The 17,150-nt window shown below is 44.1% G+C and overlaps 1 protein-coding gene across 1 annotated transcript in view; it reads right to left on the reverse strand.

The window, feature by feature from the left end:
* Positions 1-17,150, reverse strand: part of wwox (WW domain containing oxidoreductase) — a 128,751-nt gene that overhangs the window by 92,663 nt on the left and 18,938 nt on the right. Inside the window, exon 6 of the mRNA XM_056417465.1 lies at positions 2,053-2,141. Within this exon, the coding sequence (XP_056273440.1) occupies positions 2,053-2,141 (89 nt within the window). The remainder of the gene's footprint in view (positions 1-2,052; positions 2,142-17,150) is intronic.

The following is a 17,150-nucleotide window of genomic DNA, read 5'->3' on the forward strand; positions in this document are numbered from 1 at the left end:
CACTTTATTGGCTACAGGAAAAGCAGCACTGGCAACAAACCTATGGATATGTATGCAGCACTCATCCTAATCCATATTCAAAATCACACATCAGAAGTGCATACCTGAAACAATCTGACCGTGTTTCGGTCACCATAAAGGAAAGCATGCGTGTATTTAAACAGACACCAATTACATATAATATGCTTGAAATTAGAACAGGATAAATGCAGTTTAAAAAAAAAAAATCTCAGGTGAAAATAAATTGCATGTGTTAATTACGGGTCGTTCAGTAGAAATTGTATTAGGGGCATTCTGTCAACGCTATCCTCCGTCAATTACATCCCAATGAAATTGCACTGCATTCAACAATATCAATATCCAGGTAATTTCATTTCAAAGGACAGGCAATTAAAGCAGAATCGGGGTCAATGGAACACAAAGCAGCGTGAAAGCCACTGACTAAAGCACTTAAAAGCAAGGGAGTGAGAAACGAGAGAAGGACTCTGATTACATTTCACCTGTCAATGACACGCTGCAGGAACATTATTGTGCGTGTGTATGAGTGTGTTTGTCTCCATGTGTTTACAAAACTCTGTGTGTATGCGTCTGCACACGGAATTGTCTGAGTGTGTGTCTGTGCGCGTTCGCACGCGTGCGCGTGTGTTGTGTGTGCGCGCTCCGGCGGGTTATATGCCTGAAGACATACGTGCAGTAATAGAGTGGTGGTAGACTCAGACAGCTGCCCAGTGCCATTCACAGCTCAGAGCTCCCAGCCTCCACTCTGCTCTGTTCGCCTTCTGATGAGAATTAATGTACTCTGACGTCCCCTGGGAGTCCCCCCCTCCACCCCCGCCCCCCCAACAGCACAGCTAATGAAGAAATACAACCTTGCCAAAATACTGAGGTAGAGAGAGAGAGACAGAGAAAGATGGAGAGACATGATGAGAGAGGGAGAAAGAGAGAGAGCCGAATGCAGATAAACAAATTGCAAAAAGGAATATGCAAAAAAAAATGAAACCAGGCGCAGGGTTCTGGGGACAGCAGGCTGAGCGGGAGGTTAATATAGTGGCGTGTGGATGGGAGGGATACGTGGAAGAGATGGGAAGGGCCTATAGGACACAGGGTGAGGGAAGCCACCGCGAGGTTTGGCTTTGACCCAAGACACGTGTCCTGGACGGCCATACCCTGCCCCAGGGCTGCTACGGGCAATGACTGCCCTGCCTCTCCCCAAGGGGCTCCCCTGACACCAACACACACACACACACACCTGCGGGTGGATGACAGAATACATGACCCCAAAATAGCAACTGAGCGAGCGGCCACGAGACGCAAGACACATGCGCTAAAAGCTGACCACCACAAAATAAGTGCCCTAAAGTCTGGTCGTCCGTTTCCACCAATGTCAAGCAAATCGACACAAATACACCCACTGCCTCCTGGGGCCAGGTCCATATGGTGTCCATCAGGAACAGTGTGTCCTTAAAGTATGGCGTAAGTGGGAAGTAGTGGTGACAAATGCATCGGGTCGAAATGACAGACTCTAGTTCAGTCCTCATTGCTTTTTCATGATGTGTTTCCTTATTTCTGTGTTTCCTTATATTAATCTATTTCTGAGTAAGTATAAGGAAAAAACAGCTTGAAAGTGTAAATGGAACTGAAGGCTACTTAAAGTTAGCCTTGAATAACTCACAGAGTCAGTGTCATGATGTGTTAGTTGGCCGTGCCGCCATACATTTAAATACCAGGTTTCTCTTCTCAATGAAAACTCTTTCGATGGTCTTTCAGATCCAAAAGGTAATTTTCAACTTGTGAGCTTCATCTTAAACCCGGCTACCTATGGTATAAGAGGGACCAGGCTCATTCGGATATTAGTCCAAACACACCCTTGCAACATTGCATCGCGCAATTTTCAGTCACAGCGGTGCTCACTGTTATGATGGTGCCAACTGCACGAAGAGAAAATAGGTTATTTTAAAGGTTTGTCTACTCTTTTACCTTTCAAAACCTAGGTTAAGAAATCTAACGAATGGCAGAACATATTAAAGAAAGATTTTTTTTTTTTATACTCACAGTTTCTTTGCCTTGTAAGACTCAGTGAACTCCCTGACGCTGCGGATGGAGGCCAGGTCGCACATCATGGCTTCTACTCTCGCTTTGTGCTGGAGAGACAGGAAACAGAAAAGCACCATTTTACTAACCAAAAGCAACAGAAAAGCAACAGGATCAGCACCATTTACAAACTGTCATCATCACTAACAACACATCAAAATAAAAAAAGGATGATCATGGAGGCTGTGTTCTGTTTCACCCTGTTTTGAAATGCATTAAATAGGTCTCCTCTGTAAAAATAAAGATCTAAAAATCTCCCTTATTTGTGAATGGGAAACATGTCTGTCCTCCTGAAAGAAGAACCCATAGCCTACTTTAAGTTTTTTTGGAGGAAGATTTTTGGATCAAAATCAGGTGTATATGGATAAATTATGTTTATGCACAACACAGACTGTAAAAACATTCAAAGCAAACTTATTAATTCGTGAATTTATGGTTTGGGGCTATATAAAATAAAATTATTGATACCAATATCATAACATTCATTCAAACTGGTAAAAGAATATCTAAAAAGTGCTGACACGTACTCACAATTCTGTCTGAAGATTTATAAAGAACTCTATACTGTAGCTGTTAACTGCATGTTCTCAGCACAGTGTGTGTGTGTGTGTGTGTGTGTGTGTGTGTGTGTGTGTGTGTGTGTGTGTGTGTGTGTCATCTCACACCATATGTTAGGAGACAGGGAGAGGATAGGAGAGGAGAAGAGAAAGATAAATGACTTTAGAAGTGAATGCATAGCTGCATTTACACACTGAGGAAGAGGGGCTAAATATTCATCATCCTCTCCAACCCACTGTAGCGTTCTACCGCGGGGCAAAGGCCTCGACAGAGTGGAGGCCTAAAGGAGCATATCTCTTTAACAACAGTATACGTTCATGTTTATTTTTGTCCGTGATAAAGCATGTCAACTTAGACCCTCTCCCCCTTCCTGCACTTCTCTACCTCTTTATCAACTCACAACCACGGTTTAATCTCCCTGCAACATACGAGCTCACGCGGGACCGCGGTGTACGAGTGCGTGCAGCGTGAACCGCGGTGGAGGGTGTTCTGCTCAGACTAACGGTCCATTAGACTCATCCCTCATGCTGGGAAAGGGAAAGGGAGTGAGAGATTGCTCCCAGGACTCCCAGCTGGGCTCTGGGTTCAGTACCACCAGGTACTCCCGCTGCTACCTCTCCCCTCCGTCCTGCCCGCCGTCCCCGAGGAACGCCGTCAGCTCACATTACACCCCGGAACAGCGCTCAGCGTTCTGCCCCCCATCCGCCACCAACGCCGCCACCGCTGCTCCTCCGTCAGCCTTTTCCCTGATCTGATCTTCAGTCTGCGGGCGTCATATGGGAATGTCTTTCCTCTGCGTGTCTGTCTCCACAGAGCTAAGTGTACATGACACTCACAGCAAGGACGCTCCATGGAGCAGTGAGCATAAAGAAAACAAGAAAGGGTTAAGAGTGCCTTCTGATGGAAATGTGATTCTTCAGGCATTTTACAGACACCTTAACTGCCCCCGGGCGTATTTATGCATGCATACACAGGCGCACGGGCGCACACACGCACACACACACGCACACACAACAAATTCAGTGTTGTGACTCAAGGGTAAAACCACTCTATCACACCATTATCTACGCCTGAATTATTCTCTTGATGCTACTCTATACCATTATATGGATGCTATTACAAAACATTAAAGGGCTGATTATAGCCATTATAGATATGATTATAGGGTACCTGCTTATATGATCTGCACACAGCAGTAATCACAGGTGAGAGGAGACAACCGTCTAATTTAATGACTTGTGTGTGAAGCATTTACTTTTACACAGTGCACTGACACAGAAATGCAGGTAAATTGAAAAAGGGTGAGCTGTGAAAGAAACGTGATGTCACCGCGTATTCAAACAAGCATATGAGGAGGATGTGTGACATAATAGGAACACTTAATGGTATGAACGTGCGGTAAAAGTTGTTGTGAAATGGGAGAATATAATTTAATAAAATTGAGACAGTCCTTCCAAACAAGGTCAGAGAAGGCAGCAGTGTGGTAATTAACAGGTCAGTACACGGCCTCCTCAACAGGGTAGCCCTCCATGAGGGTATGACCAGCAGAGAAGATGAGCGCAGGTGTCAGCTTGACGAACACATATCCCCTTCTCTGGAGACAGGGGGGGAAAGGGAAGGAGAGATGGAGTAATGGGAGACCAGAGGGAGGATAGAGGGGGGTTGAAGTGGGGCCACTGGAGCAAATCCAGCAGGGAGAAGGTGAGCAGCCTGCCTGCCGGCCCATCTACCCTCCCCCTGCAGATTGAAGTCTTGCGAAGAAAATAAAGTTTATTGCCTGGAAAGAGGGGGGGGAAAGCGTGTAAAAAGCATTAAAGCGATGGAGGTGAACAATTAGACAGATGGCCAGGTTTTGGAAGGAGAAGAGGAAAAAAAAAAGGATAGAAAAAGAAGGGAAGAACGCACGGACGCAATCGTTCAGGGTTTTTATGAGGACCCTGACAACTCCTGGTCTCTTCAAGGGCGAAGCAAAAGTGAGAGGCAGCGAAGCCTCTCTGGTTAACTCCGGAGTAATCGCTGAGTGTGCAACACCACAGAACCCGGCTTGGGGTGACAGAGCTTACCGCCCCCAGCTACACACAACCTATCGCTCCATCGAAACGCAAAAGGCTCATTATGAATGAGACACGCATTGCGTGTAAATAAGCTTTACGGCTTGAAAAATAGAAACTGCGGAGACTGCGTGTCGATCGACGTGACCGAAAGCAGCAAGGTTACCATGCTGAAAACATGGGCATCAGATCCCTCAGCTGTCGGGAACATGACAATGACCTCTGTGACTTTCCCCAGGAGGAGGTGAAGAAGAAAGGAGCAAAAGTGCCGCGTGAGTGGCGGAAGTTGGCCTCTGCAGAGGTTCTCCTCGTCTCTCCTGGTGTTTTCCACGTGTGTTGGGGAATGACATGTGGCCACTGCTGTGGAGTCGGAGTGGGAAGAGCCCTAATACAATTAGAACTGGGGCCATCCAATCCAATAAAATGAAGAGGTATTAGAGCAGGGGAGCCCCATCCTGTTCAATAAGACACTCGACCACTCGACTAACTCTTAAAACACACACATGTAGGCATGCTCACATGCGCACACACAGGTCCACACACTTCACTGACCCCTTTAATAGCACAGCAGTCACCCCTAATGGACGCAAGCAAGTGGAACCGCCAAATAATACACTGTCTTAATGCACTAGGCTCAATCTCATCCCCTCTCTCCTTATCCTTCTCAGCCTTCCCTCTCACACTCTAACCCCCGTTTCCATCTTCACTCACCTGGCGCTGCCCCCTCACCACCTCAGCTCCCCTTATAGATCACCAATGCAAGGACAACACTTAAGAAATCAAAAGTACCCCCATATATACAAAACACTTAGCCTGCAGCCCCCGGTTAACACCTCTGGCATGGAGAAGGATGGTAAAAGAGTCAGTCGGAAGGCAGAAGAGTGTACTACTTGGATAGGTTGATGTGGTTTCTATTGCTCCCTGTGAATACCTGGTATCCATAAAAAGCGACAGCAATGTTACATGACTGCATTTGAACCGGCAGGTGCGGAGTTAAGGTGTTGTAATGGCAGTGAAAGTGAATGAGCAGGGAAGACACCATGTGAAAAGGGCACCTTATAAAAGCAATTAGAGAAATGACTTTGAGCCCCTCTTCTTGCTCTGTAGATTAGAACAGGCCTCGGAGGGAGGACCGCGGAGGAACTCAGATCTCCATGACCTTGTCCGCAACACGCCACACTAAATTGGTCATCAGCTTTTAAGGCTGTATTTTATCATAGATATATTTTTTTTGCAAAAAGAAAAAAGAGAAAAGGACTGAGGGACTGTGGAATGTGCTGCTCGTATATCATCCTGTCACAATTATGACGTTTGTTCATAAATAGCAACCAATCTCCTCCCCACCTGGCTAAGTCACATGCGCTTGTGCTTATGCACGCACAGTACACCAACAAAGAAATATGGACACACACCACGTGCAGTGAACGCACATGCAGTCCGCAAATAAAGAAACAGACACATCTGGCTGGGTGCCCTAGCAGAGGTCTGAGAATTGACCTCCACACAGACAAAGAGACTGAAAACACATTCAGGAAACATGCATTCAAGCACCAAACACACAAATTAATGCACGCGCGCTACACATTACAAACACACACAAACAAACAAATGTGCGTGCACATAGACATCCACTTACTCACAGACACGCACACACGCTGCAATTAATAGGGAGGCAGGTCTCTGGTGAGGAAGAGAAAGTGCCTGTTCAGCACATACAGTACAAGCAGAATATGCAATTTCCTCCAGTTAAGTCTGTATTAAATTGATTTCTTCTTTCTCTGACACGGACTGGGTTTTTCCCCCCTAATGAAAGCTGGATCATCTACAGGTTTTCCCTTTCCTGAAATCAAGTTACAAATCAAGCAATTGCAGGGGCAGATATGAGAAAGGTGAAGGAAGGACACGGGATGATTTTCCAGATGAGAAACATGGAGAATAAGGCACATACGTGCTGATACTCTTAACACAGACATCTCTCTCTCTCTCTCTCTCTCTTCTCTCTCTGTTCTCTCTCTCCACACACACACACACACTCACACTCAAAGGCCAGGCCTCGGTTCAGTACTTGCCGACATTTGCGTTCAGTGACGTAATAAGGCTTCAGCGGGCCATGTTAGTAAACACAGCATAAGTGACTGTAATTAATGAAACATATTAATAAGTAAGCACTTCAATTAGTTAATCACTCAATCAGAGCTGACATGGAGTCGTGTGGAGGCTGCAGAGCAACACTGAGCATGCTGAGAAAAACACAAAGGAGGGAGGACTTGGAGAAAAAAAAGGGGAAATATTTACAGGTAACCAGTGGAGGAACAATAATGTAGCAATGTCACCTATTTCAAATCTTATTTTTAAAAAATTACTTATGCAAATATATTGGTGAGCAATATGTACTTTAAATAAACCAAAAGTACTCATTATGCAAACAAACCGGCAGTGATACATTTTATATTATATAATTATTATTTCTGATGTTTTAATATATGAGCAGAATTTTAATGTTCTAGCTTGTCGAGTTAACGCAATGTTTTACATTTGATGTTACTGAATCATTTATTTTAAACTAGGGATGTATTATATTTGATACCCTCATTAAAAGTTTTACAAATCTTAATCTGCAATGAAGTTATTAACTTTAATTGTCAAATAAATGTGGTAAAATAAAAAGTACATCCCACCCTGTAATGTGGTGGAATAGACGTATATGCTCAAATGGAAATATTTAAATAAAGAATAAAAGAGTAATCCACCACGACATGTGGTATATATTTTAGGCCTTGCTGTATATTAGTAAAAATCAAGCAAAAAATACAATCATATACAAATTTGGTAGGACACAATGTACACAATTATCATTTTAAAAAATCATGATCGTAATAATTATTTATATTATAATTTTATTATTGTTTGTACGAATACATAAACTGCTTGAATAAGTCTGTTGCCAAGAAAGAAAAAATAAAAGGAGAAATTCAAGCGAGAGGTGATGCATGAGTGTGTCTGTGAGTTAAAGGTGCAACAAGAAGCCCGTTATTCAGTTGCTTTTGAGAATTTCTTTACCTTTAAGAAAAGAGAGGTCAAAGAGATAGAAAAATAAAGAAAAAGAGATGGAAAGAGCGTGTGAGAGCCCGAGACAGAGAGAGAGCGAGACAGAGATGGGAAATGAAAAGGACAGGGCGGTCATCATAATTGCATAGTTTGCTTTTCGGATGCAGACAGACCAGGGCCATGGGGCCTGGGGCAGATATCATATTCCACACAAACACACACATACACACATATGTATCAACACACACACTAAATATCCCACAACCTGCGTGTGTAAAGTGTTTTGTCATTACGGCAAAGGACAGCTGATGTCATTTTAAAAGTGTTTTGTGTGCATTTGTGTTCTAGAACAGTGAACGTGTGACTTGAGATGGTGACATCCAGCTTTCAATCCCATCACTGTTATTTTATTAAGCTGCTCTCTGTCTTTCTGTTTCTATCAGTGTGTGTGTGTGTGTGTGTGTGTGTGTGTGTGTGTGTGTGTGTGTGTGTGTCTTCATTTCAGCCTCTGCTTCACTTCTCCCCTCCTTCGTCCAGTGCAGAGTATGATCAGATTTACATTAAAAAGTGATGGAGATTTAAATAATGTGTCTATGTTTTCAGAAAGACATTAAGAGATTTTCATCTTCCTCTCTTCTTCCTCACTGTCTCTTCCTCTTCATTTCCTCACCCTCTCTTGCCCCTATCTCCTCCCTCATCTCACCCTCTCCATCTCCGCCAGATTCGCAGACAGTGCACATTTTTCCTGCATGTCTTCAGTGTAACCGATACCCCTAACAACCAGGATTTTAATGCGATCCATATTGCTCCCTAATATTTCAGATCTCAGAAAAAGCACTGGCAATTACACCCAACTTATTTTGCAATTCTGCACAGGGACTTTAGTGTCTGCCTGAATGGCACGCGCAGACTTAGATGCTGATTATATTGTGGTAAAATAACAATATATTCCTAGACCCTGTGCACTTATACTGTACATACAACTTTCTATTTGGCGTGTCAGCAACAAAGCCCAACACTCGCAAGTAAAAAATAATGTGTTCTTTTCAAGTGTGTCGGTAATGTGATTGCTTTATCTAAACCTGCTAGTTTTACACAGTTTAATTTCTCCTGAAACCCTTTGCATCATCTCTGTATCTGGAGGGCTGGAGGTGGAGCACACACACTTGCAGAAACGCATCTACACATATGTACACTGTTGTGCGTGAACACACATCGCTGCACAGAGATGATACATGAAGCTCCTTTGATTTGGTTACGAAAGCTCTTTTTCTATCAACTTCATAAAAACAAAAGCATCACAGAATTGAATAAGAAAAGAATCTGGCAATTAAGAAACATGGAGGCCTTTGATGTGAGTAAGTGTATAATAGGCCTTTTGATGAGGGAGTGTTTTATACTCCGCAGGGTCTGGTATGCACTTTGATTAAAAGCTCTTTTGTTTGGCAATATTCTAAACTGCTTACCATTTTCCACTGTCACAATAGTTTAGCCTGGAATTACCTGAGTTTATGCTTTTTCTTCTCTTCTCTCTGGGATGAAGTCTCTTGTTTTCTCAGGTATAGAATCACTCATGAGGAGCGACCTCAGATCAAATGTTTTAGAAGGGGAGATAAAGAGCTAACAGTGGCAGTATCAGATATAAAACAATGATCATAATCATTATTATTATCTGGTCATTTTAATATTCATAAACACATGAATTAGTTGTTACAGCACTATTTACATGATCTATTCTGTCTGTTGATAAGGTCATGTCCTGCATTCTGTTTCAGTGTTACACAGATTTGAATAATAGGATTCTCATCATGCGTCTTTAGCCCCTTGTCGCCTGATAATAGCCTGGAAGACGCTCGTTGAACAATGTAATAAATGCATCACGTGACCTCGGCAAAGGTCGGGGGTCAGCGAGCCACGGATTGTCAACGGAGCGCCGGCCTGACAGAGGATAAATGATGCCTTGTAAAGAAATTGAATTATTGCTTTAATTCATGCAGTCTGATTAAATTTGCAGAGAGAAGAGTCCCCCACGAGGGATCAGAGCATCGGAGGAATGACAGCAAAGATGAAGAGAAGAAGAGGAGGAAGAGGAGGAGGAGGAGAGGCAGTGGACGACGGGACGTGCACAGACACCTTCTCCCTCCATCAGTCCGTCCCACTACGTCTCTGGCTCCACTGAGGGAGTAACTACATTAACAATCCCGATCAGCTCACGAGACTGTGGGCTGAGTCTTCCTTTAGTCTCCAGCTAAATGTGATCAGGTTGAGCTGAGGCCCGGCCCTGATGCACAGACGGCAGTTTGTCTGTTGCACAAACATTTTCGGAAGTTTAGATAGTGGGGAAAGAAACGAGTGCGTACATCAGGGTAAAACAGACTGATCTCAATTAGGCTGCAGCTGGGGATTGAGGATGTTAAACATGAAGAAATCGTTTGAAGAAATTTGTGTAAACTTATTGAAAAGGGCAAATGGGAAAGCCCATCTCCTATGGTACACCCCATGAACTTAAAAAACGCAGAATGAAACATCAGTATTAAGTTTGGTCTATCACCCAAAGCTGCATTAGGTCTCTCCTCAGTTTGCTCCTTAATTCCATCCAAGTAATCCCACATTATTGCCCTCTAACAGTACCCTAAACGGAGAATAAAAAGTTTGCTCCCCTCTAGCTGTGTATTACCAGGAAACAACAGGCCCTCTCCTCATTAAGTTATAGATATAAATGCTCCAAAGCATGAAATTACCCCCGAGCCTCCCTCTCCAAATAACCTGGTTTGCAAACAAATGATCCGAGCACAAGCAGTAAAAGGCAGATTATTAAAATAATAGGAGGGATTTAAATTTGCATCCACAGAACAATTCAGCAAAGGACTGTGCAATTACTCCTCCCCCTCCTATTCCCTTGTTCATTCCACCTTTCTACTGGCAAGCTGAGTCCCTCGCACCTTCTTGTGTCCGTCAGGGCAGAGTTTGATATCTGCAGGTGTGTGTGCGTGTGTGTGTGTGTGTGTGTGGGTATGTGTGTGTGTGTGTGTGTGTGTGTGTGTGCATGTGTGTGTGTCTGTGTGGTCATCCACAGGAGTGTGTGCACTTATCTGACAGTATCTAGTTATACCACAGTCTATTTACATGCTCATACGTTCATATTCTCCTCGGCCCTCACCCTTATTTCTCGACCCTACCTTACGCCATGATAAATATCTAACTTTATCTTGAGACAATAATAGTCCCTCCTCCTTTGCTGGAGTAAATGGGGACCGATGAGAGAGTGAGGTGAGCAGGAATGGACGAGGCAAAGGGTGCTCAGGTCTGCATTACTTCTGAGTTATGGCCCCCATTTGCATCTCAATCAGCCTCTTTGGAGAGCCCACCACCTTGGTAACACCCCCATCACACCGCAGCCACCCCTGGTAATCAGGGAGATTTAGTGGGACCGGCAGCCTACCGTGGGCACCCCCTGGCCGGGGCTTGCTGCTCATTCCCAGCCCCTGGTCTCGCTAAGGGCCCTCTGGGCCACATCCAAACACAGGAGAATGGCAGCACTTAACAAGACTGAGGAAGACCGAAATAGACGAGCAGCAGGAACAGGCCATAAAACAGAGGCAAAACAAAGCACCCGCGTGATTGTAATAGATGTTCCTGCATAGATGTCTGCATAGTGTTCTGTATTGCTGCCTCATTACAGGAGGAGAAAAAAAGGAAAACTTGAACTTGTGACCTTAAGTGAGAACATTTTATCTCTGAGTTGATGATGGCGCTGACACCGTCCCACTGTTCCCCTGCAGCAAACACAGGCTCGCTCTGACATGTAATAGGAGTACGTGCACCCACGAACACACACACACGCACACACACGCACACACACGCACACACACACAGCTGCATGGTGTGATTTGCAGATAGTGAATGCTCCACTTGAGAGTTGCCTCTCTAGTTAGCACTGTCTCATGGCTGAACCCTGCTACGGTATTATTACTTACACTCAGCCCTATTGATATTGTGACTCCAGCATCTGTTCACCTCCTTGTTACTGCCTGGACCACAGCCTTCTCTGAACCTGCGTGCGAGTGTGTGTTTCCCGGACCTCTGGGGTAGAGAGTAGTCACTGTGCACAGGAGAAGACTCGAGGCTGAGGAGGCTAATAGAGAAACACTCAACACACCAGGGGCCTAATCAACTGCAAAGACGCGGAGGTTTGGACGCAGAGCTCCAAACCTCTCTCGAACACAAACGCTCTCTGGCCTTTCTTTCTCCCTCTAATCTCAGGAATACTTCAAACTCCACTCTCCACACGCCGGCGCCGCGTCGCACATAGCTTATAGAAAAACAACAATGAAAGGGAAGGCAGGACTAGAAGCCCAACGTAAGCTGAAAACACAGATGGTTCAGGTGAGAGGAGCAGGAGACCAAACAAAAGGAACACAGGAGGAGAGAGGAGAGAGGAGAGACTCAGGATGAGGACCTGAGTTTCAGTTATCAGAATCAAATATTAGTGAGAAAAAAAAACCAGGGAGTGGGCAACATTAATCAAAGTGTTCACCTAGTGGGCAGCCATATGGCAGATCAGCACGCCAACAGAGCAAACTTGCTGATCTTCAGTAACGGGGTGCAATTAATTCCACTGGCTGCATTCATCTCTCCCTCACACACTGAAGGAAGGGAGGTAGAAAAGAAGGAGAGAGAACTGAGGAGGGTTTGTTATAACCCTTTACTCTTCCTCTCTTCCTTTTTCTCTGTGTCTCTCTCTCTCTCTCTCTCTCGGTGCAGAGGAATCAAACCCAGGTGATGAATGAGGTGGACACAAGGGCCTCAGGTAGCCGATGTGGCGATGGTGGGTGGAGGTATGGGGGCACGGAGGGGGTACGAAAAAGTGGATAAATTAGGAAGCTGAAAGAGAAGGACAGCAGTGATGAGAGGGGATTGGTTTATTCTAAAATGTGGCCGAGGCATTTGTAAAATCTTAAAATCCATAATGATGTGCACGTTTATTTTCCCCACCAAGACTTTTTTTCAATTCGGTGCATAATATCAGATCGTTGTCTATATATTTTAATTAAAGGTTATCCTCATTTAGTATCTGCCATTATGACTAAAATATTAAGGATTGCATTTTCTAAAGGTTTATAAAGGGACGTGTATCCACTAAGTCCTCAAAATTGTCATAATGACTATAGAACCATCCTATATGAGCAAGACCACTGTTCAAAGAATAATGCCTTATAAAGTCAATATATTTCCAATTTACTGGCCCACTTAATAGCTGTTTCTACACAAGGCTGTGCTAATAAAACACTGTCCATTAACACTTATCAAAAATCCCTCTATTGCCCATAAAATTCCTTTAAAAGCTGGCAAAGAAAACTTTTTATTAAGGTAATTTGAATATATATGTCAGAGAGTAGGAGCTAAAGTTTCCACTCTGAGCAACTGAGGCACAAAAGAAATGTGCAGTTTACCCTCAAAACACAACCTCAGTTGATTTAGGTTGAAGTCTCTTTGCAAGATACTTTTTATCAGATATAAATTCATTAAAATGTCAGTTAAACGTGCAACATGATAACGATACGTGACGTCATTCTCGGTCAATTCTTCTTTAGTTGGAAAAGATGGTCAGTGCTTATGAGTTCACTTGGTGAGCCGGCAGAATAAAGTGAGCACAGCTTGACCACACACACACACACACACAGAAAAATACACCCACGGCTCTCAACCTCTTTTGATTTTATGTAAAATTAGCTTCTCCCCTGGCTCTTAACACAAGCTCATCTCCATTAGCCGCAACCTAGTAAAACTGACTCCTGCAAATGAGTTGTGGATATGCATTCCCCCGGCCCTCTCATCTCTCCCATCCATACAAATATACTGCATCTGCTATCTCATGTCCATATCTCCGTAACTCAGCTCATCCCATAGGCCTAGTCACCATATCACCCATACCAATATCATAAATGACTGTGGGGGAAGCCTTCATTAGGGCAGCGATGCCCCTCCACCCCTCTAATCAGACTATTTTCCTTGTGCGTGTTGGGATGGTGCTTTATGGCCCAAAAGGGGCTCTGTTAATGAGGAAGTACACATGTCTCCATTTCCTGTCTAGCCAGGTCGGCAGTTCCTGTATTTGGCCCTATTATAATCTTGAGGCTTTTTTAATGAGCTATATTCATCTTGGTCATGCATCAAACACCATGTAGACATACAATAACAGGATAAATGAAAAGACACACAGAATTAATTACACTAATACTCTCGACAAACATCGTGACATGGCCCTGGCCATTATTACCAACCTTTGGATATGAGAGGAAATAAATTACGAAATGGGTGTCGGGAAATAATTGTAGATGTCTTTTATCTCTCTCAAAAGGGAATGAACTATTTAATGCACTCAAAGCAACATGGGTTTAAACCCACATGATGACAGTAAACTACGTTAGTGTTCCCACAAACTCTCAAAGCTTTTCCATGTGGTGCTCTCGGCCAGCTCGTTCTTCTCCAACGCCCTCTCTGTACCTCTGATCTCTCACTGCTCCTCATCTTTCTGTCCCTCCATCATCCCCTCTTCCCTTCCAGGCCTCGTTGACATTAACCTAGAGCACTCACATGTTCCCATGGTTCACCATGTTGCTCTCCGCGTGTCAGAGCGGGAAGCTTTATGGCCCACATCCATCAGCGTCACATGCCAGGAATTATGGGAGATGGAGTCCAAACCTGATCGCTCTGAATCAGTGTTGCTGAAGCCGACCCCTGGGCAGCTGTGGGACGTAATGGATGAGCATCCTCGCCTCCCACCTCACCTCTCTCTGCACACACACTCTGGATTCCCTCTTCCCATCAGTCCAGTCCTCTTCCTTGCCCTCTTTGGCTCGTCTTGGTCATTCGTTCAAACCTAATGAACATTTGGTTACCAAAAGAAGTAATGAGGCAGACCCACTGAAGTGCACATGCACCGCCATACACCCACACAGACGAAAGCTCATCGTTCACTGCTGTGTGTCAGGCTTTATTTGGGCTAATTCATCATGGCACTGTATTAATAGGCAGCAGTGTCCTTCAGACGAGAGATGAGAGGCACCAATTAACTCAGACAGACCTGTAGGAATGACAAGAGTTTGTCAAATGACTCTGTCCTGCAGCAGCTTTGTGTGTCATCAATGTAACTGACGAAGGAGAAGAAGCTTAGGGTGACCAAGTAGAGATCCAGATCCCATACTTTTTCAGACATTTTGAACGAGAAATTTGTACATCTGCAGCAGCTCTCTAAAATCTCAATAGGATTTTTAAATCTTGTCTTCTGAGTCCTCTAAGCCCCGTCCTGATGGTTACTGTTGCTAGGACCGTCAGTAATGCATGCCTCATTGATCTTATTGTTTCACGTCTAAGATAACATGTTAAAGCCAATATGACGCTACACAGAGCGAGTTTGGATACATTTTCTAAAAAGTAAACTTTTTTAACCTTTTTTTAACCTTTAAAAAATAGATTAAAAAAGAAGATGCCACCAACCCATAGCTGTCCCTCTGCAAAAGGCCATGTAGTGACTATTAGTTTTCGAATTGCGGAAAATAAAAGTGTGGATGAGTTTCAAAGCTGATTTCCTTATGTTGCCATATAGTGTCAGTCATTTGTTTTGATCAGCTAATTATGCTTTAAATATAATTGTTAGAACTTAATTAACCTAACTCTGTGCTCTGTGCTTTTTGCATACAACCAGGAGGCGACCTCTGATTCTGAAAAGTGTAGGCAAATGCAGAAATGCCTTAAACTTGCAGTGGCGACTGGTTAAAAAAATAAGTCTGATTGTATAGAAGTATATGAGAAAATGACCCTACTTCTCACTTGACTAATGACCTCAACAAACAAGGTACGCATGAGTGTATGGTCTTAATCGCTAGGACCAAGTCTTCTTCAATACTGCTTCATGTTCATTTAGTAAATGATGATCCACCAGACATTCTGCCTCTTGTGCTCTGCACACGGACTGTTTACCTGCATTCAACCAAAACCTGTGAAAGTGGTTTGTGGTTTTGAAAGACGAGTCAAATCGACGATAAAGCAAGCTACTCTTTAGGGCGTGGCTACCTTGTGATTGACACGTGGCTAAACCATTGTTGTCTTGGAATTTTAATACTTTCAGTCTTTTCAGGTCATTGTAAAAAAAATGTCATCTAATGTCTTATTCTTCACTGTTCAATTGCACATAGATCAACCCTCTCGCGTCACTTCTAGTTCAAAGAAACCAACAGGGCGACAGCCAGAATGAAGACCTGGAGGATTGAAAATAACAGTCCACAAACCACTGGATGATGTCACAGTGACTCCGTCCACTTCTTAGATACAGTCTATGTGTCCAACTCTTTTACTGGAGCTCCTTACACGTCGCTTAGTCATGTGGAGGAACCCGGAGCTTGTCAGGACTGCCGTGCCTCGTCACAGTTGCTCAGCTATGATTGGACATGTACCATTCGGGGGACAGTCAATTACCAAAATAGTGATTGAAACTGTCAACTCAGGGAAAAAAACAATACATTATAACAGCATTGGTGGAATGAAAAAAGCTCAGGGAAGTTTGAAGCATCATGCTTGCTCCTCATGGCGTCCAGCCCTGTGCAGAATGATTAAGCTGAGCCCCTGTGGTCTACATATAATGACTGAGGGAGCTCGAGGTTAAATGTCAAACTGTGTTCACTGGTTTACAGCAGGTTTTATTACAGTTATTTGATATATTTACTCAACCTGTTCACCTCCTAACCTGCCTTTATATAGAGCTGGTGATCTAAAAGTTGCACAACACACACACACACACGCTCATTTCTCAACTGAAACACACAACATAATATTGCCCTGCGGCCCCCCAAACAGATTGGTACCCTAATAAAGGCTTTATACTATGAAAGAAACACAGTGAGGCAGCTCCGACACCTCCGAGCCTCCCTCAGCGTGCGCGAGCGCATGCGCGAGTGCACTCACTCACTCACACACACACACACACACACACACACCACGCGCTGGGCCCGGTCACAGGTCAGGAGAGCCTGTAGCTCTCTGTGGTGCAGGGGAGCAGAGCGGCTTGAACCTGTAATATGCTCCTCTCTCCCCTGGTGCCACTTGTTGGGGTTTTAGTGCAGGGGAAATTACACCTGCTTTCTAGCCTGAGACGAGCCCTCACACACAGAGACGACTGAACCTGGGGATTACGTTACGCACTGACACATGAACACACCTGAGAGGAAGACAGAGGGAGCAGATGTTGTGTGCATGTTTGATGTGGCGTTTATGGCCCCAAATCAATGATGAAAACACTTTACACACGCCATTAAAACGAGTACTGTTTTGAAAGTGTGAGCGGCCCAAACAGCAATAATTAACACCTCCTCCCCATCCACCATCCACACAGGTGACCCACCT

This window comes from Pseudoliparis swirei, chromosome 6, assembly GCF_029220125.1.
Source record: "Pseudoliparis swirei isolate HS2019 ecotype Mariana Trench chromosome 6, NWPU_hadal_v1, whole genome shotgun sequence".
Classification (NCBI taxonomy): domain Eukaryota; kingdom Metazoa; phylum Chordata; class Actinopteri; order Perciformes; family Liparidae; genus Pseudoliparis; species Pseudoliparis swirei.